This window comes from Prinia subflava, chromosome 7 (genome assembly GCF_021018805.1).
Source record: "Prinia subflava isolate CZ2003 ecotype Zambia chromosome 7, Cam_Psub_1.2, whole genome shotgun sequence".
Classification (NCBI taxonomy): domain Eukaryota; kingdom Metazoa; phylum Chordata; class Aves; order Passeriformes; family Cisticolidae; genus Prinia; species Prinia subflava.
The window spans coordinates 8849439-8875427 of record NC_086253.1 but is presented as its reverse complement, the minus strand read 5'-3'; the positions used below and the strand labels follow the sequence as shown (position 1 = coordinate 8875427).

Here is a 25989-nt window from a genome sequence, read left to right as displayed (position 1 = left end):
CGGGCATGCTGGGATATGTAGTGCGCTACACCTTCCCCGTCCCATCCCAAAGCGGGCGGAGAGCAGAGCGGTAAATATCGCGGTACTTGGCAAAGCTCTCGCGAGAGGTGGCTGGCTGCCGGTGCGCATGTGGTGATGCTGGACCTGGCGGGCTGAGGGCCGTGCTGGGGCTTTGCTGCTGTCTTCTCTCTCTTTTTCATCCTCTCCTGCGCTCTCTCCTCCGCTCCACGCTCCTTCGGCTCTCACGGAGCTGTGGCGGAGGGCAGGGGCCAGGCCAAAGGGGGAAATCGGGGGATTTTACGCCCCCCCGGGCACCATTTTGCTCATCCCGTTTGCATCTCCAGCCTTGGCCCTGCACACTGAGGGCTGAGCCGCTGCTTCCCCACCGCGTCCCCACGGGCAGCCGGAGCAGACATGGGGAAGGCAGCGAAGCGGAAGAGAAAAGTGCCCTCTACAGCAAAGGGCGCCGTGAAATCGGCGATGGCCGTGGTCAAGAGCAACCCCTTTGAGGTGAAAGTCAACAGGCAGAAGTTTGACATCCTGGGGAGGAAGACCAAAAACGATGTGGGGCTGCCTGGTGTCTCACGGTCCAAGGCCATCAAGAAGGTAAGAGGACATCCAAAGCAGGGAGGAAGGATGGTATCTGTGGATGTGGGGAGATGATAAGGCTGGAGCCCTCTCACGTGAAATAAGCGACCACCTCTGTTCCGCACAGGAGGAGTGGGCGCTCACCTCTGAGTGCCCAGAGGGTGATGGAGAGCTCGGGGAAAGGCTCTGGCCAGTGTAATCCGCAGGGTTCAATAGTGCAGGGGTTCCTTATTGCCTGTGTGGGAATGGTTCTCTTCTGAAGCTACCCAGGTCCGGAATACAATGGCACGAGTTGTCGGCCGGTACCGGACCAGAGTCAGTGTCCATAACATTGCTCGGTTCCGGTGATCACAGGATGTTAAGCTTCTCGATAATGTTAAAATGTTGGTGTAGTAGTGAAAGATTGAAAGGGCACTAAGGTCGGGATGCAATGAGAAATGTGTAGCTACAAAGAAACTGCTGGTGATCTGGAAAACAGATGCACGTGATGTTTTTGTGCACTGATTAAATAGTGTTGTAGAAATATGTTGAGATGTAATGATCTGTCCCCTGCTGCCATAAAAATGACCATACAGCTTTAGAGGAGTATATTTTTTTCTTCAACCCTTGCACCATTTTCAAAATTCCTTTTTCTTTCTTTATTGCCATCAGTAGCTACCTGACCAAAATCTGTGATGCTTAAGGGATAGTGTGTCATACTATGCATCTGGGATTCCAGCAGTCTGCCTTATTCTTGGTGAAACACTGGACTTTTTAGTGGTCTGTCACTTCAGACAAACCAGCAAAGAAGTTAAAACCTCTGTAGATTAGTTTTAAGCTGAAAAAGTGTGATTTGAAAGTACGTCCTTGAGATTCTCTGACATGTTACACGCATGCTGTCGTTGAACAGAATTTAAAGCACTTACTGGAAGGGCAGGTGCAGCAAAAGCAAAGAGGTAGTTTATCATTTTACGTGTATTGTGAAAGGTGATGCATTAACTATTTTCTTTTTTATCAATAGGAGAAGCAGTCAAATAATTGAGTACAAAAAAAAGCACAGAAATGCTTTTTGGTACCCAACATACTAAGAGGTACTAATGTTCATACACAGTGTCTCAGCTGTGTCATATATGGGCACTGTAAGACGTAAATAGAAGGTAGAATTGGCACAATATTAGACAAAACCTGAATTTTGGTGTCATTTACAGCAGCATCTGAAAATTGTGGCTGCTCAGTGAGGCTGCAGAGGTCTAGAGCCCAGCCTTTCCCTTTAGCGCAGCACTTTGTGACGTTCTGGTAATATGAATGGCACAGTATCTTTCTGTAAGAATCAGTAATGTGCTTTAAATAAAAATGGGTATTTCTTCAGCCTTAACACAGCCAACATTTTATTTCTTTAGAAACTATATAGTATCTTCAGCATGAAATTAAAAATTAGCTTTCAGATTTTGTTACTATTTGTCAAGATTTTAGAAAACTTCATGAATGTTGTACATCACACTAGGATTTGGAGTTTTTTTCTATAATAAGAAAATTCAGATATTTGTCATGAATTAGGTCACTGGCATTGGAAAGCAAACCTTTCTCCTTACCTGTCCCAAAAGTAGAGCCCATAGTAAATATCTTGTATAGGTGTAAGGAGCTTCTTTTTACTGACTTGATGCTTGACCTCCCCATGGTTAGCAGTGACACTGGGCTAGATACGTGAATCCACCCAAGGCTTTTATGTCTTAGATGAAATAACCCAAAGAAGTACAGCTGGCTTTTGCTGGCTTTTTTTTTCTTTCTTTAATATATTATTCTTAGTTTACTAAACCTCAGACGTATCAGAATTCTTCAGTGTAAATGCATGGGGTTTGTATGTGATAAAATAAAGGTGAGGTATGGTATAACATTTCATCTTCATATGGGTGCTTATAACAGGACTTGATCTGAATGTGTTGTATGAGCTTCCCATCTTTTATTCATGTTAATTTTTCATTGCATTCTGGTAAATTACTGTTTATGATATGATGGCAGTATGATTATGTGGACAGGATACCATGGAGTCTGTTTTACATTGACTTTGGAAGTAGTGACTCTCTGTTCTTTTCATTTGCTCTCCTTTTGTTTTTTTCCTTCTAGCGCAATCAAACCTTACTGAAAGAGTACAAAGAAAGAGAAAAGACAAATGTGTTTAAAGATAAACGTTTTGGTGAATATAACACCAAAATAACTCCCGAGGAAAAGATGATCAGACGATTCGCTCTGGAAAGACAGGTAAATGATAAAAAAAAGAAGGCCAAACACAAAACTGCAAGGCACACTTGAATTTTTAGGTTGGGAGTGCCCCCTTAATAGAGGGTTTTGCAGGGTAATGCTTTTTTTTTTTTATTTTATATGTTTGGAACTTATGAGAAAGGAATTTTTTGTGAAAATAGAAAATATTTAATTAAATCTTTTTGGTTTTGCAAGACAACTGTTTGAAGCAGAGATTTCTTTGAGCACTGACATGCAAGAAAGCTAGTTGTAAGCAGATTCACTGATTAGTTGGTTTTCTTTGACTGCTTTGTTTTAGGAGATAAATTAGGAAAAGGCAGTCACCATCAAGTATATTCAGTAGCTGAGTAGAACTCTGTAACTTGCTGCTGTTCTGTACTGTGAATTGAACGTGCAGCACTGTCCTTTCTGCCTCATCATACTCAGAATTAAGCAGTGTAGCTTTTATAGGTTAAAGTCTGTTTCATTAGGCCTGAAATGCAGTAATTAAACATTGATGTTACTGATACATAAATAAAACTTCAGCTTCCCTAGGTTTCCTGAGTTAGTCCATTTGTACATTAGTATAAGAGAGATGTGACACTCACTTTAAATGTATTTGAAAGTATTGATCTGGCAGTGCTCTTATTCCAGTGTTAAGTTCCAGCAAAACACAGGAATAAGAATCTCCTGAACTAGCACTAAAACTAAAGTCTGTGTTACTTTGTTGCCTGGAAACTAAAGGTTATTTTGATATTTCATTGTTTGTTTTACTGTTCTTAGCAAAATTACGGAAAGAAGAATATCTATAATCTTAATGAAGATGAGGAATTGACTCACTTTGGCCAATCTTTGGCAGAAATTGAAAAACTGAATGATATTGTCGACAGTGACAGTGACACAGAAGAAAGAGGAACACTGTCAGGTAAGAAGTGCCAGCTGGTTTTTCACTGGCAATTTTATTACTGCTAAACGTGTACATCATTTGTTCAGTACTGTCTCTCAGTGAGAGAGAATATAATGTTCTTGGTTAGAATGTTTAAACCGGATTTGATTACTTCCTAGCCACACACAGAGCAGCTCTCTGGATTTTAGGAGGGGTTAAGCAGGACATACTGTTGGCAAGCTTCATTACCCTCCTACCAAGTATTTGTCAGTGTAAATTCTGTGTCTGCCATAATCTCTTTTGATATGGCCATTCCCATAGGGATAGGACTAATGCATGATTGGTGCAATAGTTAAAATTGCTCCCATTCTCAAAGAACAGGGAGATACTGTCCCAGCAGCTGCACTGTTGCAGTCATAGGTGGATTTGAAAGATTGATATTCTGCTTTTTTTTCTAGCTGAATTAACTGCTGCTCACTTTGGAGGGGGTGGAGGCCTCCTTCGTAAAAAAGTATCAAGTGAGCAGCAAGGTGAAGAACAGGAAAAACCTAAGTCTAGGAAAGAGCTCCTCGAAGAGATGATAGCCAAATCTAAACAAGAAAAGGTGAGTGTTTGGCCCTGAAGTATAAGTGAGCATGATTAAATACCTGTATTTGTAGAATAAAATAACTGTGGCATAGAAAACAAAGGAGGAAACTGTCTGAGAGGAGTCCAAGCTCCTTGAATACTCTGACTTTGTAGGCATTTTAGATATAACCTGTATATCTGCCATTCTTTTGTATCCCCAGATCTCCCCTTGTGGTCCCACCTGTTTTCTGGTTCCTTGTATCATTCAGCATAACTCTGTACTGCTTCTTCCACAAAGAATGTTTGCAGCTTCAAAATGTTAAATATTTGAAGTTACTAATTTGTTAAAGGCAACATTTTGATTTTAAGTTGTAAATGCTATGTCATGTCCATCTGAACATAACTGCTGCATTTGTTTTTGTTTTATTTTTCTAGCAAGAGAGGCAAAGTCGGCGAGAAAGTGCCTTAGAACTGACAGAAAAACTTGACAAAGACTGGAAGGAAATCCAAACCCTTATTGCCCGCAAAACCCCAAAGTCAGAGAAAAAGGACAAAGAGGTAGAAAAACCCAAGGTGAGGTTTTGACTAGACTGATTTTCTTGGTTCTAGTAACTTGTAGTTTTGACTTGTAGTGGGTGAAGTGTAAGGCCAAGTTCATAACTTCAAAACAAAAACATTTGCTGCCATTCACATTGAAGGAGTGCTACAGTTTTAGGGCAGTCTGCTTAGTTGGAGGAATATAGGGTTTTGTATGATTTCTCTGATTTTCAGTAGTTATTGCTTTTCTTTAGTTATCAAGTGAGAGGGAGGTTACATATTGCACAACATTCTTGACTACAGCCTATTTGTAGGACAAATAAATTTTCTTGGAGAATTAAAATTGTTGGGAACACTGACTTACTTTGAGTGCCTTTGGAGTGTTCCTTTGATGAAATGACTTGTACTTGACAAGAGATATTTCCTTGTAGAAATTGGACTCTGTCCCTTGCAAAAAGAGAAGGAAAATAATTTACTTTTGAGTAGATATCTTATGGTCTCATGCTTTTTCTATCATATGTATTCTATACTAAGAGAAATAAACTTTTAAATCTAAGAGTAGGCATTGTATTGAGTTTTTTAATTTTTATTCTAGAAATGTGTATTATCTTGCTGAACATTGTGCATTTCCATATTGTTTTGCAGTAGAATCCAGATTTTATAACCTCAGTTAATTAGTTCAGTCTTGCATTAAAACTGATCTCAAAATACAACAGAAGATACTGGACCAAAAGTTCATCTTTTGGTGTATTGATTTTTGGGTTTAAGTTGCTCCATGGCATGTTGAAGCTCACTGAATATCAGCATCCCTTCCTATTTTCTTTAAGCTAGACTTCTATGCAGTGGAACTAGCAAAGACTTATCTCATGTGACATGGTAAATTTATTCATTTATTAATTCTGGCTGTGTTTTGTTAATAAACAATATTTGAAGGAGTTTTTAAGTAATAAGTAATCCAGTTATTATTTAAGATACTTTTTAAATTTTTCAGTTGTGAATAACTTAAGTAAGGAAGGGGGAGATTCCAAGAGAATTTCTCTTTGTCTTAATTCTGAGTAAAGTGTTCTTACAGCTTGCTTTGGAAGCAGTCTTTTCCTTTTATCTTAACAGTCTGATTTCTTAGCTGTTAGTCTGGCAGAGGGATGGCTGCAAAGCAGAATAATGAAATTAAGATAATAAACAGTTGCATAAATATTTCTTTAGCCTGATGAATATGATATGATTGTTCGAGAACTTGGATTTGAGATGAAAGCAAAACCTTCAGAAAGGCTGAAGACAGAAGAAGAATTGGCCAAAGAGGAGCAGGCCCGACTCCAGAAGCTCGAGGTATTCCATTTATGGCTGAGATTGTTTGGGGCCTGTCCTTTGGGAATGACTGCTTAAATTCATTGCTTGACCTTAGATTGTAAGTGGCTGTACTGAACTGCAATTAGTCAGAGGGTGAATTCAGGAAATCTTCTGTTTGTGTTTGTAATCTGATATTAAAACAAAACCAAAAAAACCCATAGGTCTAGTATGTGACTGTGGAGGTTTATGAGATAAGTCAATCTTCCTTCAACAAAAATGTAATGTCACTGTGATTTGCCTTTAAATGTTTTAAATTATTCAGAGTTGAGGGGTGCTTCTAAGTTAGTGGAGTATCATTTGCACAGCAGTTGAATTAATACACTGGGCAAGTAATTTTTTTTTCTTCTGTTGCAAGAGCCTTTCAGTGGTAGCATGTGCATAACTTTGCTGTGCAGAGGGATAGGAATGTCTTGGGAAATGTTGCATGCTATTTCTATTACATGGAGTGCTGAGTCTTATGGGAAGATGGAATAATTTGGTAAATGCTTCATTCTTTTTTTCTTTTTGTTTTGGTATACTAAGAATACATTGAGCACTGTAGGGAATTCAGTCCCTTCAGATTACATCAGAGCAGCTCAGTATTTAATAAGCACAACAGAGACTTTTTTCTTTTCTGCTCTTACCATCTTAGAGTGTGATGCTCAGTCTGTATCCCAAAAATCTTAGGCTATGTTTGTGTTCACTACAAGCTTGTTACATGTGCACCAAACAGATAGACACTGCAGGATCCTGAAACACTTGAGACACTTTTATTTTCAAGTAATGATGTCCCATAAGCAAAAGAGATAAATTTTAAAATAAGAGAACACAATGCTTCTGGTTAACCCAGTTTTAAAGCCTTTTAAATAAGCAAATCCAATTGACTGTATTCTCTTACCAGACTGTACTCCTTACAAAAAAAAAGATATTCTTTTGCCCATAATTCCTCAGATTCCCAGGTTTTTTCTTTTCACCAACTTTTTGAGTAATCCAAATGAACCAGTTTTCCTTGTGTTTTCTTAGCTGTAGTATTTGAGAGGTCTTCTGTTTTGGTGTAGTTACCTGATTGATCTAAATATCTCAAGTGTGTATGTGGTATTTCTTGTGAAACACAGGCAGATCGATTACTTCGAATGCGTGGAATAGATGAAGAGACAAGTAAAAAGAGACCCAGCCACATGTCAGCTGATGATCTAGCTGATGGCTTTATCCTGGATAAGGATGACAGACGTTTATTGTCTTACAAGGTAAGCTTTACAATTGCTGAATTTTCAGAGGTCTGTAAAGAAGATTAGGAAAAGCAGTTGGCAAGTGAACTCTGTGAAGACATTTAGTCCAACCTCCTGCTCAGAGCAGGATCAACTATGAAATCACCACTTTACTCAGCTCCAGTCTGTGGAAAATCTCCAAGAATGGAGGCTACTCAGAGAGATGTGCACTGACTGCCCTTACTGTGAAGAGTTTTTTTTAATATCCAGGCTGAATAAGCCCAGGTCTGCCTCTCCCCACAGAGCAGGTGCCTCAGCCCCCAGTAGTCTTGGTGGCTTTCTGCTGAACTTGCTGCAGTTTATCAATACCTTTCTTTTATTTGAGGGCCCAAAACTGGATGCTGTGTTCTGTGTGGTCTTAACAAGTGTCAAGTCTCCTGACTATATTCTGCTATTAGAGTAGCCTTCTCTGCCACTGGCCTGCTGAGTTGAAGAGGAGGTTCTTTAGTGTTTCTGTGGGGTTTTTTGTGGTGTTTTTTTTTTGTAATTTTCACTGTATTGACACAGCTCCCACCAAATTTCAGTCTAAAGATGAGTAGATTTCTGATACATCTTTGATTAAGGTGGCAGAGCAGCATAAACTTAAAGCTGATATTATGAGTCACCTTGACTGTGGTGCACATGTGTGTGCTGAATCTGTCCTCACAAAAACAATTAACAAGGGAACTGCAGTTCTCCTTGATGGGAGGATACCAACTGTGAATGTGAATTTAAACTGATAATTAATAAAATCAGGATGGCACCAAAAATCTATCTGACATGCTGTTTTAACACATAGAAAAAATACATTTTTATATGAAGAATGTTTCTGTAGATGATGTTGAATCTTTTTTTGTATCATCTGTTAATTTTCCTTCCATGTGATGTCTTTTATTCCTCATATACTACATCTTCTTCTTCCAGTTTCTTGCAGCCTCTTGAAAATACGCTACTTTTTATATCTATATGTGTGTTCTCTCCCTAATATCCCTTCCTGGCTGGCACTGCTGGCATTCACTGCCTGGTCAGGGTAGCAAGGCTCAAATTCTCTTAATGCATATTTAAGATAGCACTGCATGGTGATTGTGGTGAGGTGCTGTCACTTCATCAGTGTTTTAACTGGCTTGTTTTCTCTATGGACAGGATGGAAAAATTAATATTGAAAATGAGGAGGAGAAAGAAGAGGAGGAAGGAGAGGAAGAAGAAGAGGAGGAAGGAGAGGAAGAAGATAATGAGAATGAAGAAGAAAGTCAGGAAGAATCTGCAATTGAAAATGAGGAGGATGATGCTGCAGATAGCCACTCTGATCTTGAATCTGATCTTGAGAGTGAAGAAGAAGCTGCAGGGAGTAAAGAAGAGAAGAAACACAAGGCAAATGAAAATGAATCACAGAATGTGGAGAAATTAGATCCAAAGAGAGAAGCTGCCAAATCAGAGCTTCCCTATACATTTGCTGGTAAGCAAGGGGCTGATCCAGAGATCCCTTGTTGTCAGGAAGTTTGTGACAACCAGTCAGTTTCTCTGCCCTGTAGGTCTTGCATGCATTCATGAAATTTTGCTTCACAGTTGTCTTCTACTGTTGGAAGAGCAGCCAGTAATTGCTGTTCTTAGTGAGCAAATTTAATAGTGCTTGGATAAGTAGGAACCAGATCTGTTTCATCTCTGAGCAGTTTCTGTGCCTCTGAGCAGCATCAAAATTCTAAGGTAAAAATAGGAGAGTAAAATAAAAATACCTGTGCTCCTTTCTGAAGGCAACCAGCTTATCCAATCCAAACTGCTACTGTTTCACCTAAGAGAAGCCAGAACAGTATTTTATGATCTATGCTTACAATTTCTCTGGTGTTTGGACTGACATTTTTGTTAGAAGATGCTTGGAGAGCCAGGATTCTGAAGCTGAATCACAGCTGAAGCTGTGATGTAACATTGCATTATTGTAGAGACACTCAGAGTTTGGCTGATCTTGGGTCCATGCCTAGCAGGAAGGAGGAGACATGTTTCAAGTAGTACACAAAGCATTCATTCATATTAAGTGCATTCATCTAAGCACATTCATTAAGTGAATTCATCTAACTATTGTCCTAGTGTAGATTTCTCTAACAAAAGTATCTGTTGCAAGATTAAACAACCTTTCAAACAACTTCCTTAAGTGCTTTTGTTTCCATCAAAAGAAGACAACTTACTACACAAAGCTTTTTGAATTGTTTTCAGGATTTGCTTTAACCAGAAAGCAGTCATATTAAAATAACTCAAAAAACCACAACTAGTTAGGATGTTCTCTAGCATGCTGACTTCAGTAAAAAACTAAATATATGCCAGGGTTGTTGGGCTTTGGGGATTTTTAAAATAATTTTCTATTTGTGGCCATATTGTTAGTTTTCTTAATGTTCTTTGCACAAAAGCTAATTAGGTGTGAATTAAAGCAAACTGTATTATGGTAAATTTTTGGTTGAATGTGCATTTAGGTTTAATTCTGCTTTGTGTCAACACAGTTGTGCTGCTCAGCATATGTGGTAAATAGAGGATGAGTTTTAAGCATTGAAAAACGTTCTTTTCTGACTTGTGTTCATAGAAATAGTGCTACATATATGCTAATAGATTATTAGTGTTTAAAAGGTAATTATTTAAAACATTGATGGTTTCTTTTTGTATGAACAATAGCATTTTCACATTGGAAATCTGTTGCACATTCACTTGGATTAAAAATGTAAAGTTTGAGATTTTTGTGTGAACAATTTTTGGTTTTATTTTCTAGTTCCTGAGTCCTACGAGACATTTAAGTCCTTATTGACTGGAAGAACAATAGAACAACAGCTTATTATACTGGAGAGGATACAGAAATGCAATCATCCAAGCCTTGCAGTGGGAAACAAAGCAAAGTTGGAAGTATGTTTTTTTTTTATGTTTAATTTAAATTATGTTTTAATTCCAGAGTAAGTTTTAGTAAGTATTCAGGGAGCAGTATAAAATACACATGCTTCTATGTTGTCAGTAACAGTAGAATTAACATGATAACCTTCATTTTCTAAGTCTGTGTCACTGTTTATGTACAATGAAGAAAAACTTAATAATTTTAACTTAATAATTATGCTTCTTACAGAAATTGTTTGGCTTCCTTTTGGAATACGTGGGAGAGTTAGCAACTCTGGATTTACCAGAGCTCAGAGCAATTGACAAACTGGTCCTGTAAGTATTAAATCCTATGGACTTTTGCTCCTTCAGGGTTTAAAGAGAAAAGCTACCTAGAGTAAATAATTTAGCTTGTTGCTTGTTTCAGATATCCTGGAGAACTTGTTGGCAGCTGGTAACTCTCAGCCTTTATGTTTTGACTTTGTTTCCTGTGTTACTTGATCTACAAATTGTACCAAGAGATTTTCAAAACTCTAAAATGTATTTTTTGATCTGCAAGATGCTTCTTGTGGGTAGTGGATAAGTAATACCATATATGCATGAAACCTCTGTGTAGGAAGTTATTTAGATAGCTGATAAAGGATGTAGCTAAACTGCAGTTTCTGTTATTTCCACGAGTTTTAGTTCTGTGAATTCACTCAGGGAGCTAGATGAAAATGGAATTAAAAGTGTTCTAGTAAGCTCACATGGAAGTTCCAACTAAACACTTTGCAGGAAGTTGTCAGTTTGGCATTGTTGTCTTCAAATACCTGACAGCCAGTTAGGCTGTGAGGAGAGAGCCAAGTTTGTCTCAGAGGTATAAAGCAAAGGACAAGAGTCAATGGGCAAGGGCTGCAGCAAGGGAAATTGCAATTAGATTTAAAGAAAATATTTTCTCAGAAAAGGTACCGAACATTAAAATTAGTTTCCCATAGAAGCTGTGAAGATGGACAAAACCCAATAAAGCTGTGAGCAACCTGATCTGGCTTTGAAGTTAGCCATGCTTTGAGTAGGGGGCTGCATCAGGTCATCTCCAGAGGTCCCTTCCAAACAAAATTGGTCTGTGGTTCCTATCTTGACTTTGCAAAATAGACAGCTTTTTTTCAAGAAGTTATTTTTATGTAGTTTTCAGCATATGTTTTTTATTTCATGCTAAAGTCAGTAAGTTTTTAAAAATCTGTTACATGCAGCATTAGCATTTACTGCTCTGTTGCATTCATCAGTAAGAGCTCTGACCCACTGATACTGTCACACATGGTTTGTACCAAAGGGTAAATATGTTTTGGTTGTCTTTTAGGACTGGGATATATTAATATCAATGCAGACAAATTTCACTGAAAACACTGGGCGACCAAACAGATGCAGGCTCCAGACTGCATATGCCTGTAGGCACTAACCATAGGCCAGGAGCTGATCTAACTTTGTGTTTGGGGTTTTTTTTCTTGTTTGCAGTAATAACTTTGCTAACCACATTGCTGCCTTACATGTTGTTTAGTATTGCCTAAGAGTGTTTAGAATAGTGGGCTGTCTAGTGTAAGCCAGCATACTTCACTGCAGCAATATCTAAAGTTTTAGGAGATTCAGAAGGCAATGTCATAACCTTAGCCAATGATTTAGGAGTATATTTTAATGTTTAAAATAATTTTTTACCTAAGATTTAGAAACTTACAACTCAATGATTCTCACAAGGCGTAATGAAATATACATGTCTCCATAAACAAAATTACTGTATTATAAAAAAGAAACACTTATTGCAAGCAATTTGTTATTGTTACAATGTAGATGGAACACAAGAAATCTTCCTGTGGGTGTTTAAAAATCAATTTTTTTATTAACATCAGTGGTGTAACTTGATTATAACCTGACTCTCTTGTTAATAGGCCATTGTACAATCTTTGCCAGATGTTTCCTGAGGCAGCCAGTGACAGTATCAAGTTTATCCTTCGAGACGCTGCACATGATCTGGGAGAAGTAATTGAAGTGAAAGGCCGTGCAGCATTTCCAGGTTTAGACACGGTAACAAATGCATATTGCTGGGATTATCTCTTTGCATTAGTACAGAGTGGTAATAAGGGCAAGGTGACATTATGTAGTGAACTATTAGCATCTATCACTTTCTAGGCTTTTCAGTATTTTAAATTGCTTTTCTGGAGATAAGTTGTAACAAAAATCCCCCAACAACAAAAGAACCCCGCCCCTAAGAAACAAGCAAACAATACACACACATGTTCTTCTGAATAGAAGTGTGACTGTGGAATTAATGAGGGGAAAAGATGTTAAAATGTCCCTCCAGTCTTCATAGCAGAACTTTGTTTTCCTGATGAAAACTTAAATAGGTAGCTTTGGTAAGAAGTGATATTATCAGTTACGTTGTGACTTCTTTGTTAAGTACAAATGTTCCAGAAAGTGCTCTATAGAAGTGCAATATCTCTGCAGTATCTCTTAGGTTAAAAAAAACAAAAACCACCCAACCAGCCAAACAAAAGAAACAACCAAGACAATATTATTATGGATATAAAAATACAACATTTCTTAGTACTTTATATATGATAATGGTCAAATTAGACTTGGAAAGAATTTCTTTCCTTGTATTGGTGATACCCCATTTTCACTTGCTGTGTTAAATGTGAACAGATTCCTTTTACAGTATCTAGATAAATGGCTGTTGGAGAATTCAAAAAGAGAGCATATGGTAAATGAGTATTTTTAAAACTAGTAAAGTTTCAAAGACAAACCATAAATCTAATTCAGAGGGAGCTACTTGTTTTCTGTCAGCTTGATGAATTGCTGCTGCCTAATGGAATAATTAGACTATTGAAGTAAAATAGACTGAAGGCTTGGTTCTTACAGCTTGGAAGATATATTGAGTTCTTTTGAAGAGTCTTTATTCAGGATATTTTGGGTTTTGCAGGAAATGCATGTAGAGAGCTTTTAACTTTTATTTTCAATTTGTCACTGTCGCCCTTGTAACATTAGTCACATTTCTGGCTTTCATTCCCATCACTGGACTTTTCCAGGCCATTATTATCTTTTAGGGTGGAATTAAATCACTTTATATTCTCAAAGTATTTTTTTAAATGAATATTCCATAGATCAGCTGTCTTAGTAGGCTTTTCATATGCCTACTGTTACCTTAGCCTGCAATTCAGAGTATTTAACCAAAACACTTCAGGAGAGTAGCTGTTTACAATCAAAGAGGAACAGAGAGGAAGCAATAAAACTTTACTTCCACCTGCTTTACTGTGTAAATACCCAACTAAATAATTTTCATAATTACCTTGCAGCTGATGTTTAATTTCCATATGGTCTTGACCATATGTCATAGGTCACTTGTAGCTCTCTCAAGTCCCCTTCAATAAAAGTGTGTCTAATCACTGCTTAGTTCTTTTGGCTGCAAATGTTTGTTGGTGTGCCAGTGCCTGAGGATTCTGGTCACCACATAGTCTGTGTTGAGGACTGGTTGCAAGGTGTCACAGGTCCTGTGTGGCCACTTGCTCCTGTGTTTGTGGTGTGAGAGAATGTGACTGTAGTGAGCTGAAGATCAGGTGTTCTCATGGAGGAAATGGGGCTGAGAGCCAGAGTTCCTTCTTAGTTGTTCTTGTTCTTTCAGCTGCCTCACTCAATCCAACGTTAGACCTATAATGAATGTCTCATATTCCTTTCTCTTGTCTAACTTAAACAGTTGTCTCAGTAAATAGGTTTTGTATCATACCAGATTTCTCAAAATTACATGTAATGTAGGATTTTTGACTACTGTGTGACAGTTATTCATTTGAAAGTTACATAACTATAAAGTAAAAATCCTGGGAATAATGTCCTAACTGTATTTTGCTTTATTCTTTTTTATGTGCAATCAGCTTATTTATTTGAAAATTGTATCTCTACTGTTTCCAACTTCTGATTTCTGGCACCCAGTTGTAACACCTGCTTTTATGTACATGAGTCAGCTCCTTACTAAGGTATGTTTGTGATGTTATACCTCAGTATAAAACTTCACATATATGATTTCTTCCTCAGACTCCAAATATGTATGTTAGCATTAATGTACATTAATGTGGAAAATGTACTTGAAAAGGGAGCTTTGTGTTTGGTATAGCCACAGATAGTGAGTGGAAGAGAGAGTGAAGAGGAAAACACCCTTGCAGGCTATAGTCCAACTCACGAAACCATAATCTCTTCAATTTGTCAAGCTGTCACAAAAGAATTCCTTCTATGGTAAATTATATGGAACTAATAGAACAGACTGAAAAGTCATTCATTAGTGGTTTCTTTTCCATGTATTGCATTTCTTCATACTTAAGAGAGGTTATTTTCTTAAAAATTGGCAGTGTTTGTTTTCCTTGAAAATGTACCTAATGCAGAGCATTGAGTTAAAATATGTCCTTATTTTTCTATGTAATATCCTGTTTATATGTTTCAAAAGTCTCGAGCTAATTGTTCTGTTGCTACCAAGTTGCTCTGAGCCTTCTATTTCACTGGTTCATTTCTGAAGAATTTATTGTTGTGGTTTAGCACCTCCTAGTGGCTAAATGAGTTCTGATAAACCTGTTACTTAGTTCTGCAGATACTTTTCAGTTGAGGACCAGGGAAAGCCAGTGTGGTTCTCATCAGAGATCAAAGGCTCTAATTTTATAGACTTCAAATGTTTACAATGCAGTTAATAATTCATCTTCTGAGGAGATCCTGTATTTGTGATGTATAGACTTTTAATTAGGGATATTTTGTTCTTTTTATTTCTTTCAGTGTCGCATTACAACATTGCAAGATGTTATTAAAGGGTTATTTATATGCTGTTTGTTCCTGGAATATGTATCGCTCTCCAGAAGATTTGTCCCAGAACTCATCAATTTCCTTCTTGGAGTACTTCACATCTCTCTACCCAAAAACCAGGCCCAGGGTGAGTTTGTTTAGAGTAAATGAGCATTTAGTTTAGAGTCTGTTTTAGTATTGGGGTTTATCTTTTACATTTCTCAAATACAAATATTTCACACTGATTTTGTTGTTTCTGAACAAAAGGCCAAAATCATCTGCTAGTTCAGCCAAAAACAACCTTGATTCTTGGGCATCTTGTTATGAACTAGATCCTCTGGTGTTGTTGGCAGGAAGGAAAGGACTGAAGTTATTAAAGGAAATGAACTCATGTTGGCTACAGTGCAGTATTTGTGCAATGTTGTTGTTCTAAACAGACTGTGTGAGTGGACTGTGTTCTGAAATTCAGAGTTCCTAATGGATTCCTGATGAGTACCCTGTAACTGTGCAGTGAGGCAGCAGCTCATGCTGCAGATAGCCTTCATCTTCACCTAAGAGCTGTATCACCTAAATGAGAGCTAAATGAGACATATATCACAAAGCCAGTATTTTTCCTTATTTCACATGGATTTGTAGTGGTGTAATAGAGGGGCAGCTATCCCCACAAGCAGGATTAGTGACATAAGTGTGTAAACTTAACAATTTGCACAGACAACAGGGGTAACAAAATTATCTTTTCAGTGTGATCCCTATGTTAGCAATTTTTTTTAATTTGTCAGTCTTCAATTTTTCTTCTTTTATTAGTTTCTGTCTTTAAAGCTATTCTGGTTCTGGGGTTCTTTTTGTTGACCAGTTCAGTGACAATAATTTATTTTTGAGGAGTTTTGTCAGAGTATAGTAACTAATTCCTGTGTTAATATCTCTGTCTGGGCACAGCATGCAAGAGGAGACTCTGCAGACAGGATATTACCAAGTGAAAAATTCAATTATTTGATAAACACCCAAGATATCTAGGATTTAATTAACTACACATTATTAGTATGCTCGTCGCTCTTGATAAGATCTTTAAGAGTCTGTTCTCTAAATAGTCATCAGTCTGCTGAGGAAGGTTTAGCTTCTGTCAGTATTCCAGTACTTCAGCAGGCAGCTCCCTTCCTTTCCCCTCAGGACTGTTTAGCTTTTCCATGCTGGCTTTTTTTTTTTTCCTTTTGAATTTTTGAGCTGCCACTGCTGCCTTTTCTCAGCTAACCCATCACTGCAGTTTCACCTTTATTGTCTGCCGTGGCTGTGCTCTACAGACCTTCTCCCTTCTGCTTCTCCCAGCTCAGCAGTTTCCTCTGGAGTGTGAGCCAAGGTTACACAGCTGGGCTGCATCAGAGCTAAGCCCTGGATTCTCACAACACCAACAGCTGAACCCTTAGAAGGAGGTGGGAAGAGGTTATGGAGTGGGTGGGTTACGTAGTACTAGAAGTATTTTCTCTCCTTCGTGTACTCTCTTGGGAATATTTGATCTACAGAGGGTTTTGGTAAAGTTAAAATACAGGATTCTGCAAAATTAGATAAGAAACTTGAAAAATATTTAGTGGTAATTATTGATCAATTGTTACCTTGTTCAAAATTCTTCTTTGTATTTCTGTTAATGATTTTGCACTAGTTAAATTTGTGTGCTGTTGGTTTGTGTTAACAGTGAAGAAAAGCTCATAAAAGATATATTAGAGGTCCAGTGTTCTCTGAACTTTCCAGTCAGTGTTGATGTTTTGAAATGCCCAAGGTATCCAATTGTGTTTTTAAATATTCATGGTGGAAGTTTTGCTGGTAGTTGTGGTGGTTAAGCTATCAACAGAGAATATTTTAAAATAAGCAGACATGCATATCTCTGGAATGTTGATGCACTGTCACACCAAAGAAATTCTCCAGGTTCAATTTTAACAGTAAGTAGAGTCAGCAAATAAACTCTTAATGTTTTAATTTTATTATCTTGATCCATAAATTTCTCACATGAGAAAGATATATAGAGTGCAGCTTCATAAAAAACTAAAATACAGTCAGAGTAAAAACTGTTACCTTAAAAAAGAAAAGCTGTAGGTGGAGGGAGTGGGAAGGAGTTGTCATGGTTGATAGCTTTAGCTAATTGAATTGTTAATGAGATCTGCTATCCTCTCACAAGTAAAGCAGATAATAAAACTCACATACCTTAGTTCCTGATCTTGCATAAGCCTATGTGTGTCATAATGTCTTAAAACTTTGGATCTCAAACCTTAAAAACCTTTATTTAAATATACTGTCTTCTGGCCTGCCAGTGAAGAGCCATGTACAGGGTGTAGAGCATGTCAATAATCTGAACTTAAAGTTTGAAAAAGTGTTGAAGTCAATTCCACGGCAAGCTTCCAGGACATAAGGAAAATGAAGAGGGGAAAAAAGCCCCCAAGGTCCAGCACAGAGAATGCAAATTATTTTGTCCCTTAGCCATGAAATTCCTCAGATGCTTCTTTCATGTTGCTGTATAAGTAGTTTCACAGATCAGCTTGTGATCTGTGCATAGAGATTCTTTAGTGTTTTCCATATGCCCTGCTCCAATATATATTTTGTGTTCTGTGCTCCTCCTGTTTTAAAACCCCTCAGCTTTTAAAACCCCGCTTCTTTTTATCTACTATGAATCTACCCTCTGTCAGTTTAAAACTGTCACCCCTCATCACTGCACTGCTTGATAAAGAGTTCCTCCCCATCTTTCCTGTAGGCCTCATTTAAATACTGGAAGGTTGCTGTAAGGTCTCCTCAGGGCCTTCTCTGAAAACTCCCTCATATGGGAAGTGCTCCAGCCCTCTGTTGTCTTCATGGCCTTCCTCTGGATGCACTTGAGCCAGGTCTGTGTCCTTCTGCAGGAACCTCAGAGCTGAACACATTCCTTTGAGTTGGATCTCATGACAGAGAAGAATCCACTCCCTCAACCTGCTGCCCACACTGCTTTTGTTGCAGCCCAGGATGCTTTGGCTTTCTGGGCTGCAAGGGCACGTTGTCAGCTCAGAATTCAGGTTTTCATCTACCACTACCCCAAGTCCTCTGCAAAGCTGCTCTTAATCCGCTCATAGTGCCCAGTCTGTATCCATGGGTAGGATTGCCTCAGCTCAGATGCAGGACCTCGCAGTTTGTCTTACTGAACTTCATGAAGTTCACATGGCCCCACCTCTGAAGCCTGTCAGGTCCTTCTGGATGGCATCCCCTTCCTGTAGAGCAGCAAGCACACCACCCACCCTGGTGTCACCTGCAAGCTTGCTGAGGGTGCACTGCCCATTGTCTGTGTCCCCAGCCAAGGTGTTCAGTAACTGGTCCCAGGACAGACGCCCTGACAGACCCTACTCATAACTGATCTCCATGTGGACATGGAGCCATGGGCCACAGTTGTGGCTCTGCCCATCAGACAATTGCTACCTGCTGAGCCATACACCTGTCAAATCCATGCCTCTCCAGTTTAGACACCAGGGTGTTGCACAGGAGTGTCAAATGCTTTGTACAAATCCAGGTAGATGATAGCAGTTGCTCTTTCCTTACCTGTCAATGCTGTAATCCTGTCACAAAAGGCCACCAAATCTGTCAGACATCATTTGCCCTTAATGAGGCCATGTTGCCTAGACAACCCATGTGGTCACTGAGCACCTCTGTGTTTGCATGTGTTTTGTTGTGGTTTCCAGGAGGATCTGCTCCACAGTCTTGCTGGGCATGGAGGTGAGGCTGATCAAGTTGTCGTTTCCTGGATCTCTTTCCCTTTTTAAAAATGAGGATTGTTTTTCCCTTTTTCCCAGTCTCTGGGAACTACAACTTTTCAAATATGAAAGTGGTTTAGGAACTTTATCTTTCCAGTTCCCTCAGGACCCTCAGATGACTAAGGTCACAGGGACTTGGGCATATTCAGGTTCCTTAGTCTCAAGCCTGACCTTCTACAGTGGACAGTACTTAGTTCTCCCAATTCCTGCCTTTGGATTCTGTTGGATTCTGTGACTGTGGCAGAATGACTAGAGCACTGACCTATGTTCCCATGCTCCAGTGTTTTCCATTATTTTAGAAAAATTTAATACAGATAGAAGTGTTTTTAAAGGTAGTACAATTAAAAATGTAAAATGAGTTGGCTGTTTTTCTTCAGAAAAAATGAGTAGAGTTGATCTTGTTTAATGACTGTTGTTCTTGGTTTTTTAGGCTATACTGTAGTGCATCCATTTACACCAGTGGGGAAAAATTTAGAATTGCTGTTGGTGTGTGATAAGGAGGATCTGAAAAGTTGGGAGAAGCAAAATGTGCCATTGAGTATTGTGACTAGATTAAAGGAAGCCAGCAGAACAGAGATTAATCATACCAGGTATGTAAGTACAGAAGAGCAAAAAAAAAAATACCAGATCATCTATTGTATCATGTCAGTGACAGTGCTCTTTAGAAGTAAAGAGTAGTAGATAGTTCTGCTGTGTTCAGTGCACTGACACAAAGATTTGTTGCTGATGGAATTCTTTTGGTATTTGCTTAGGAGAGTGAAATTTTTAGTCTGAATTAACAGCTATTTCTAGTTGTAACTGGTTCTGCCAAGCAGTCTTAATGGATTCGACTAACAGTCCAAATTTAATTAATTCAGTTGATTTTATTTGGAAATCCACTGCAGTTTTTGCATGTGAAATTGTTAATTTTTTGTACATTAACAGGTTATCATGTCTAGCCCTGTGTTTTGACCTTATTAAAAAATGTGCAGCTCTCTATGAATCTTTACCATCATTCCATGAAATAATGCATCCTGTGAGAATACTCCTTACACAACATGTGCCAGTTAATGAATATCCTGAAAAAATGCAGGTATGTATTCCTCAGAATTTAAATAATCAATATGTTTGTTTTATTAATAAATTCTGCCATCTTCATCTGTGCATAAACAAAGAAACAAGTGTAAGCATTAATTTTTTCAAGGGTCAGGCATTTTGATGTTCCTTTGGAAAAAACAAAGAACAGGGAATGTTTAGAAAAGGTATTTTTCCATTTTATATGGTGTCATGTCTGTCTAAGTGAAGAGAACAGCACTTGGGTTATAATAATGTAGCATTTCATGAGTGACATGATTTATAAGAGTAATGTGGACATCTAGTTGCTCTTGTACTTCTGTATTGAATCTGTAAGACCTTGGTAAAATAAATGTGTGTACCAAACTGGAGAGGTAAAACTTCTAACTGTATAGGTAAAATGAACATAAATATGCCTGGTCAGTACCCTGCCTAGGAGAGTTGCTTATTTTCTAACAGTGATAGTCAAATTTTTATCCTTAATCTTCTGAATGTAGCAAAATCATCTTCTCCTCAAAAAAGCATTGTAAAGTGTCCCTAGAGAACAAAGTTTCATTACTTAGATGAAGTCAAATAGCTTTTTTTTTTTTTTCCCATCAGAAAAACCCAAACCCCAGTCATTCTTAAAATTACCATGAAAGGAAGAGTCTGAGTTAAACTGCTTTTAGTCTTGCTTCTGGCTCTGTTAGGTGAAACCACCAGCAGGCAGACCTTTCTTATTATTCATGATACCATTTTAATAGACTTCCGAAAGCTTTTAAGAATTACCCAACTTGGATTACAGTATATCAGTATTAGCAGTGTCCTAATGAGCAGCTGTGACTTAACCTAGGAAAAAATACAGGGGAGAACATTACTGTTGATTCAGTTTACAATAGCTTTTGATTTATGGTGGTTTTGATATGCTTTTACAATTGTAATTTGTTCTGCATTTTCAGGAATGGTATCACAGTTCTCTGAAAGAGCTGGAGAACAAAGTAAAGCACTATACCCCACTGATCTGTGAGAAAAAGAAGCCAGTGCCATTGAAACAGTATACTCCTAAAATTGTGAAAGTGTAAGTAAAGACCAGTGGATGCCAAGGAAAGGTGCACTTAAACCTTAATATTTTTAGCAAGCTAGTATGGATTTGGAAAGCAGGACCCAAACCAGAACTGCTTTTCTGCTAGATTTTGTGCATAATTCACTAGGGGCCATCTACTTGTGTGGTAGGGAGGGAAAGAAAAAAAAAAGGAAAGGAATTTTAAGAGGAAATAGTATCTTGTAGGAAAAATAGCATTGAAAGTCAACTCTTGCCCATATAATAAATTGTGAATTAACAAATTTCAAGGTGATGAGATGGTTATTATCTGGTAAGGTGCTTTACTGAATGCTGTGTCGGGCACTCAAGTCAGAAGAACAAGAATGAGCAGTTCATATGTACATGAGATACATGATGGTAAAACATGGATGGTGAAAAACACTAATTTAGTTTTGTAGATAACAGAACAGTGTTCTGATTCGGGAAATCTCCTTTATATTGGCTGCTGATTTATTTAGCCATATTGGTTATCTACAGGGGCACAAAGTGTCTACTTTATTCTAATAATTGAAGAGGAGACCTTTGCTCTGCCACAGTTATCTCCAAGTAGTTGATCAGACTTCTTCTATAAAATGTATCTAATGAGAAGGTCTGCAAACATTTAAAATGTATGGAGGAGGTTCCATCTTTCTCCAGATGTCTTCCATTCTTCTAGTCTAGCTTTCTGAGCCTGTTCAAATGCAGGCTGCCTATGGGGAATTGAAGTGTGCTCATTGGCATGATGTGCAGTTAAAAGGTCTGGTGTGTGTTTTCCCAGTGTGTTCATTGGGCAGCTTCTTATTTTGCAACTTACTAATATAATATGCAGGAATTAAAATACTGAATTAGTTTTCATACAAAACCTCTCCTTATAAATATGAAAATGTTGTGGGTTTAAGGTGTTCTGTGCTCACACATGCATTCTTATTTCAGCTTAGAGTTTGGAAGAAAGCAGGCAGGCAGCAAGAAAGAGCAAGAAAGAAAGCAGCTGATCCAGAGGCATAAAAGTGAACTTAAAGGAGCCATCCGTGAGATTCGCAAGGATAACCAATACCTGGCTAGAATGCAGCTCTCAGAAATCATGGAGAGGTAACGTAGCCTTCGCTTCAGCACCACTTTGGGGGTTGTTCTGCTGTGTGTTCATTTCTTTGCTGTGTGCCAAGACTGATATTAATGATCAACCATACTAAAATAAAATGGGACAATTTGAGGAAAACCAAACATTTTCAATACAGATCATTTAAAGTGTTTTCAACTTTGCGGTTTCATTTCTCTAGTTTAAGATGATGCAAAATGTTTTTATTTAAATGATGTGTTGGTGAAATTTAAGAATTGTGGGGCTTTTTATGAATTAATAATTATTCTCTAAGTACACTTATTTTCCCTACTGTAATCTTTCTGAAATATTTTATATGTTGATCATTTGTTTTACAGAGATTCAGCCAGAAAAAGAAAAGTGAAAGAGCTGCTTGGTAGCCTTGCTACACAGGAAGGTGAATGGAAAGCAATGAAGAGGAAAAAATGGAAGAATTAATTGGGACCTATCCACAGCAGGAATCTTATTGCCATATAAAACACCCTGATCATGGCTTTTGAACAGATTTTAATTGCATTTTTTGAATGCATTCCTTTTGAGGAGACAACATCATTGGATATGTTTGAAAAAATGAACCTGCTTATTAGGAAAATCCACAACTTTTCATAAGGAAAATAAAAATAACCCTTTTGTATGTGGCATGCTTCTGTTTTATTTTAATGAGAATATTTTGATGAATGATCAGAATTCTAAGTCTAAAACCTGATCACACACACCTGACTTGAACTATGCACTCACACACAAAAATTGTGCATCAGAAACCTGTTACTTCAGGCTGGTGACAGGTCAGAAGTGAGCTTCCACTTCAGGGCCAGTTCTCTTCAACAGCTTCAGCAACAGCCTGCACACGGGACTCGAAGCTACACTGAGGAGTTTTGCTGAAGACACTGAACTGGAAGGAGCTGCTGACTCCTTCAGAGGCAGAGAGGCCCTGCAGAGAGATTTTGACATTCACCAACCATGGGAAGTTCAACAAGGGCAAGTGTTGGATTCTGCACCTGGGGTGGGGCAACCCTGGATGTACAGACAGGCTGGGGAATGAGGGGCTGGAGAGCAGTGCCAGGGAAAGGGACATGGGAGTCCTGGGCAATGGAAAGCTGAATGTTGATTCTGGCAGCCAGGAGGGACATCCCTGTGCTGGGGACATCAGGCACAGCATCAGCTGCTCTGCCCTGGCCTGGGGCAGCCTCACCTCGAGTGCAGGATATAAAAGCTACAAGAGAGTGCCCAAAGGAGGGCAACAAAGGTGGTGAAGGAGAGATGAAGTTGTGTGGGGAGTAGCTGAGGGCACTTGGTCTGTTCAGCCTGGAGAAGAGAAAAAGGAGAGACTCCATTGCAGTTACAGCTTCTTCGTGAGGGGATGGGGAGGAGCAGACACTGATCTCTTCTCTGTGGTGACAGTGACAGGACTCAGGGAATGACCTGAAGTTGTGTCAGGGGTAGTTTGGCTTGGATATTACAAAAAGGTTCATCTGAAACATCTCCCCTGGGAAGTGGTCACAGCACCGAGCCTGATGGAGTTCAAGAAACTCTCACATGGATTGACTCTTGGGGATGGTCCTGGTAGGACATTCTGTGATCTTTTTTTAACGTTGAATAGTTGCAGGCAGCTCTCATAATGGTAGTACAATTTAAACAGAAACATTTTAATTAGTCTGCAGCAACAGGACATGCTAAATTGTGTATTGAGTAATGGAATCAAGTAGAAGTCCTTTGTTAAAGTTGTACATCCATTCACCTTTTCAGAAAGTTTGGAATTGAGCACAGCTTTGAAGTTCTTAATAATCTAGGGTGATTATTTAGAATTCCTTAGTGTTTTCAAAACTGTCTGACTTAAGGAAACAGTGATATCCTTAATTTTCTTCCACTTAATTTATCATGTATGTCTAATCACTGATAGTGCCTAGCATGACTTTGAAAAAATCTGCTCTTCAAACAGAGGCAATAAATACATCTAATACTTTCTTTTTATACCATATTTGCAAAGAAACGTTGTAATGGGACAAAGAGCATCACAGTTACTGATGGGTGCTAATCTGAACCAGGTTCACTGCTCAGGTATTCACTTAGTATTTGGTAAATTCAGTGACAGTTGTTATGCATTGAACAAAATTGTAATGTTTCCATGGAAAGCTGTTAGGAAAAAAAATTGCTTTTTACATTAACATTTCAATTTCAATCTGAAAGACAAACTATAAAATAAGATGTATATTAAGAATGAACTGATGGCCATAGTTCATTACAAAAACAAACCTGCAAAGCTCCCTCTGTTTTCAAATGCTGTTCCTAGATCTGATCTGTGTTTTGGCCAATAGATAACTGAGACATCGTAATGTTCTACCTGTTCATGAAGAAAAACTAACACTCTGTCAGTTAATCTGATTTAACAGCTAGGCTTGGTTGTTTTGGATTGGCTTAGAATGTTTTTTTTGTTCTGTTTTCTGGGGGTTTTTGTTTGGTGTTTGCTTTTGGGGTGGTTTTTTTTGGGATGTGGGTTTTTTGGTTGGATTTTTTGTTGTTGGTTGGTTTGAGGTTTTTTTCAAAATAAACTTGTAATGGAAGCAGGACTAAAACTAAGAAGAGGTGAGTTGAAACACAGCCTTTACATTTAGTCTCTAATGACAAAACTTTGTTAGGCAAGTCTTGTTTCTTAAGAGAAAAGCACTTTATTGAGGGAAAAGGCTTTTACTGTCAGAGTGACTAGTAATGCAAGTAATATGTGATTATCATCAACTTTTTTTGGTTTGCAAAAGCACTTGTGTTAAGTGTTAAAATAATCCAGATGCTAAGTACATGTGGGGAAGATACTTATGTCATGAAAAAATTAGTAAAATTCCTATGTATGAAATCCATTCACACTTTTAAAAAAGAAATCTATTTTCAGTTAGCTTTGCTGATTTGGAAAAGTTATCTTCTGAAACCTCGAAGGAATCTCAGATTAGTATACCTCCTGTTTTATTCCCATTTAGCACAGTATGATTTTTTTTTTTTCTTTAAAACAAAATCTTTTTAAGTCAAGAACTTGAGAGTGAAGTAATGAGGAAGGAGCTCACTTCCTTTTTTATGTTATAAATCAATACTTTCAGTTTGGACTTTTGGTCACAGTCTATAAAGCACAAATAAACTGTTAAAAAGTATTATTAGTTATTTATCTGACTTTACAGTAGCTTCAGAGGTTTTGTCCAGCAGGGTATTAGAATCACAGAGAGGCTGACAGAGGCACTTTGATCCTGATTTTTGATACCCCTTGCAGCTGCTTTTTATTCTTCAGTAAAGGAGGTAAAGAAAGATGGTAGAGACACAATGATAATGTTTCTGGGACAGGACATTTTCTGGGACAAGAGAATGAACAGGAATATCTTATGATGCTGATGAACAAAAATGAAGGATGAGGAAATCTCAGCTGATAGATTTACTCAACTGTTTTGGAATGTCAGACTGAAAGTAGTTCTGTTTGAAATCTTGAATGAGAATCGCTGTATGCGCTTTTATAAATTACATTGTCAGTGTTTAAAGTCAGATTTAATATTGCAGATGTGGGACTAGCTGATGCTTAAGACACAGTATTTTACATGAGGAGGAAAGCAAGACTCTGTAGTAGTAGCTGGGCAGTGTTGCTGCTCTGATGTGATAGGAAGGTCTGGTCATTTGGACTACAAAGGGCTTGAACGTGCTTGAGTGCTGGCAGACCCTTTCTCTTGGAGCTTCTTCAACACCATCACACTTACCAGGCACTGTCTTGTCTCTCTTTCTTTTAACTCAGGACTTGTCAAAACAGGCCTTTTGACACATCAACTATCAACTGTAAATCTGTATTTAATTAGCCAAAAAAGGAAACTATTCTGTAACTAGAATCAAGTCACCACACTCAAAAAAGGAAAATTACCGTTTTGCCTTTAGTTTCAGGTAGCTCATCTGTCAACATCAGCTGTCCCAGAGAACAGCTACCTTGAATATGAATATTGTAAAGAATAGGGTGAGAACAATACTGTTCAGCTAGAAACTGCATAAATTAC

The 25989-nt window shown here is 38.2% G+C and overlaps 1 protein-coding gene across 1 annotated transcript; it reads left to right on the top strand.

The window, feature by feature from the left end:
* The first annotated feature begins 97 nt into the window (after positions 1 to 97).
* On the top strand, positions 98 to 22612 carry NOP14 (NOP14 nucleolar protein). The gene is made up of 18 exons (XM_063401530.1): positions 98 to 606; positions 2692 to 2826; positions 3589 to 3730; positions 4150 to 4295; positions 4694 to 4831; positions 5999 to 6121; positions 7237 to 7368; positions 8512 to 8824; positions 10121 to 10251; positions 10466 to 10551; positions 12135 to 12270; positions 14112 to 14213; positions 14998 to 15151; positions 19195 to 19354; positions 19689 to 19836; positions 20756 to 20874; positions 21811 to 21966; positions 22312 to 22612. Exons 1-18 carry the CDS (start codon positions 415 to 417, stop codon positions 22409 to 22411), a joined length of 2613 nt encoding a protein of 870 aa, XP_063257600.1. The 5' UTR covers positions 98 to 414; the 3' UTR covers positions 22412 to 22612.
* The last annotated feature ends 3377 nt before the right edge of the window (positions 22613 to 25989 follow it).

Bases quoted from the DNA above. Each gene is read 5' to 3' on its own strand.
- NOP14 (XM_063401530.1), top strand. From the start codon at position 415: ATGGGGAAGGCAGCGAAGCGGAAGAGAAAAGTGCCCTCTACAGCAAAG. The intron at 7,369-8,511 runs GTAAGCTTTACA...CTCTATGGACAG, and splicing joins GACGTTTATTGTCTTACAAG to GATGGAAAAATTAATATTGA. The intron at 21,967-22,311 runs GTAACGTAGCCT...TTTGTTTTACAG, and splicing joins CTCTCAGAAATCATGGAGAG to AGATTCAGCCAGAAAAAGAA.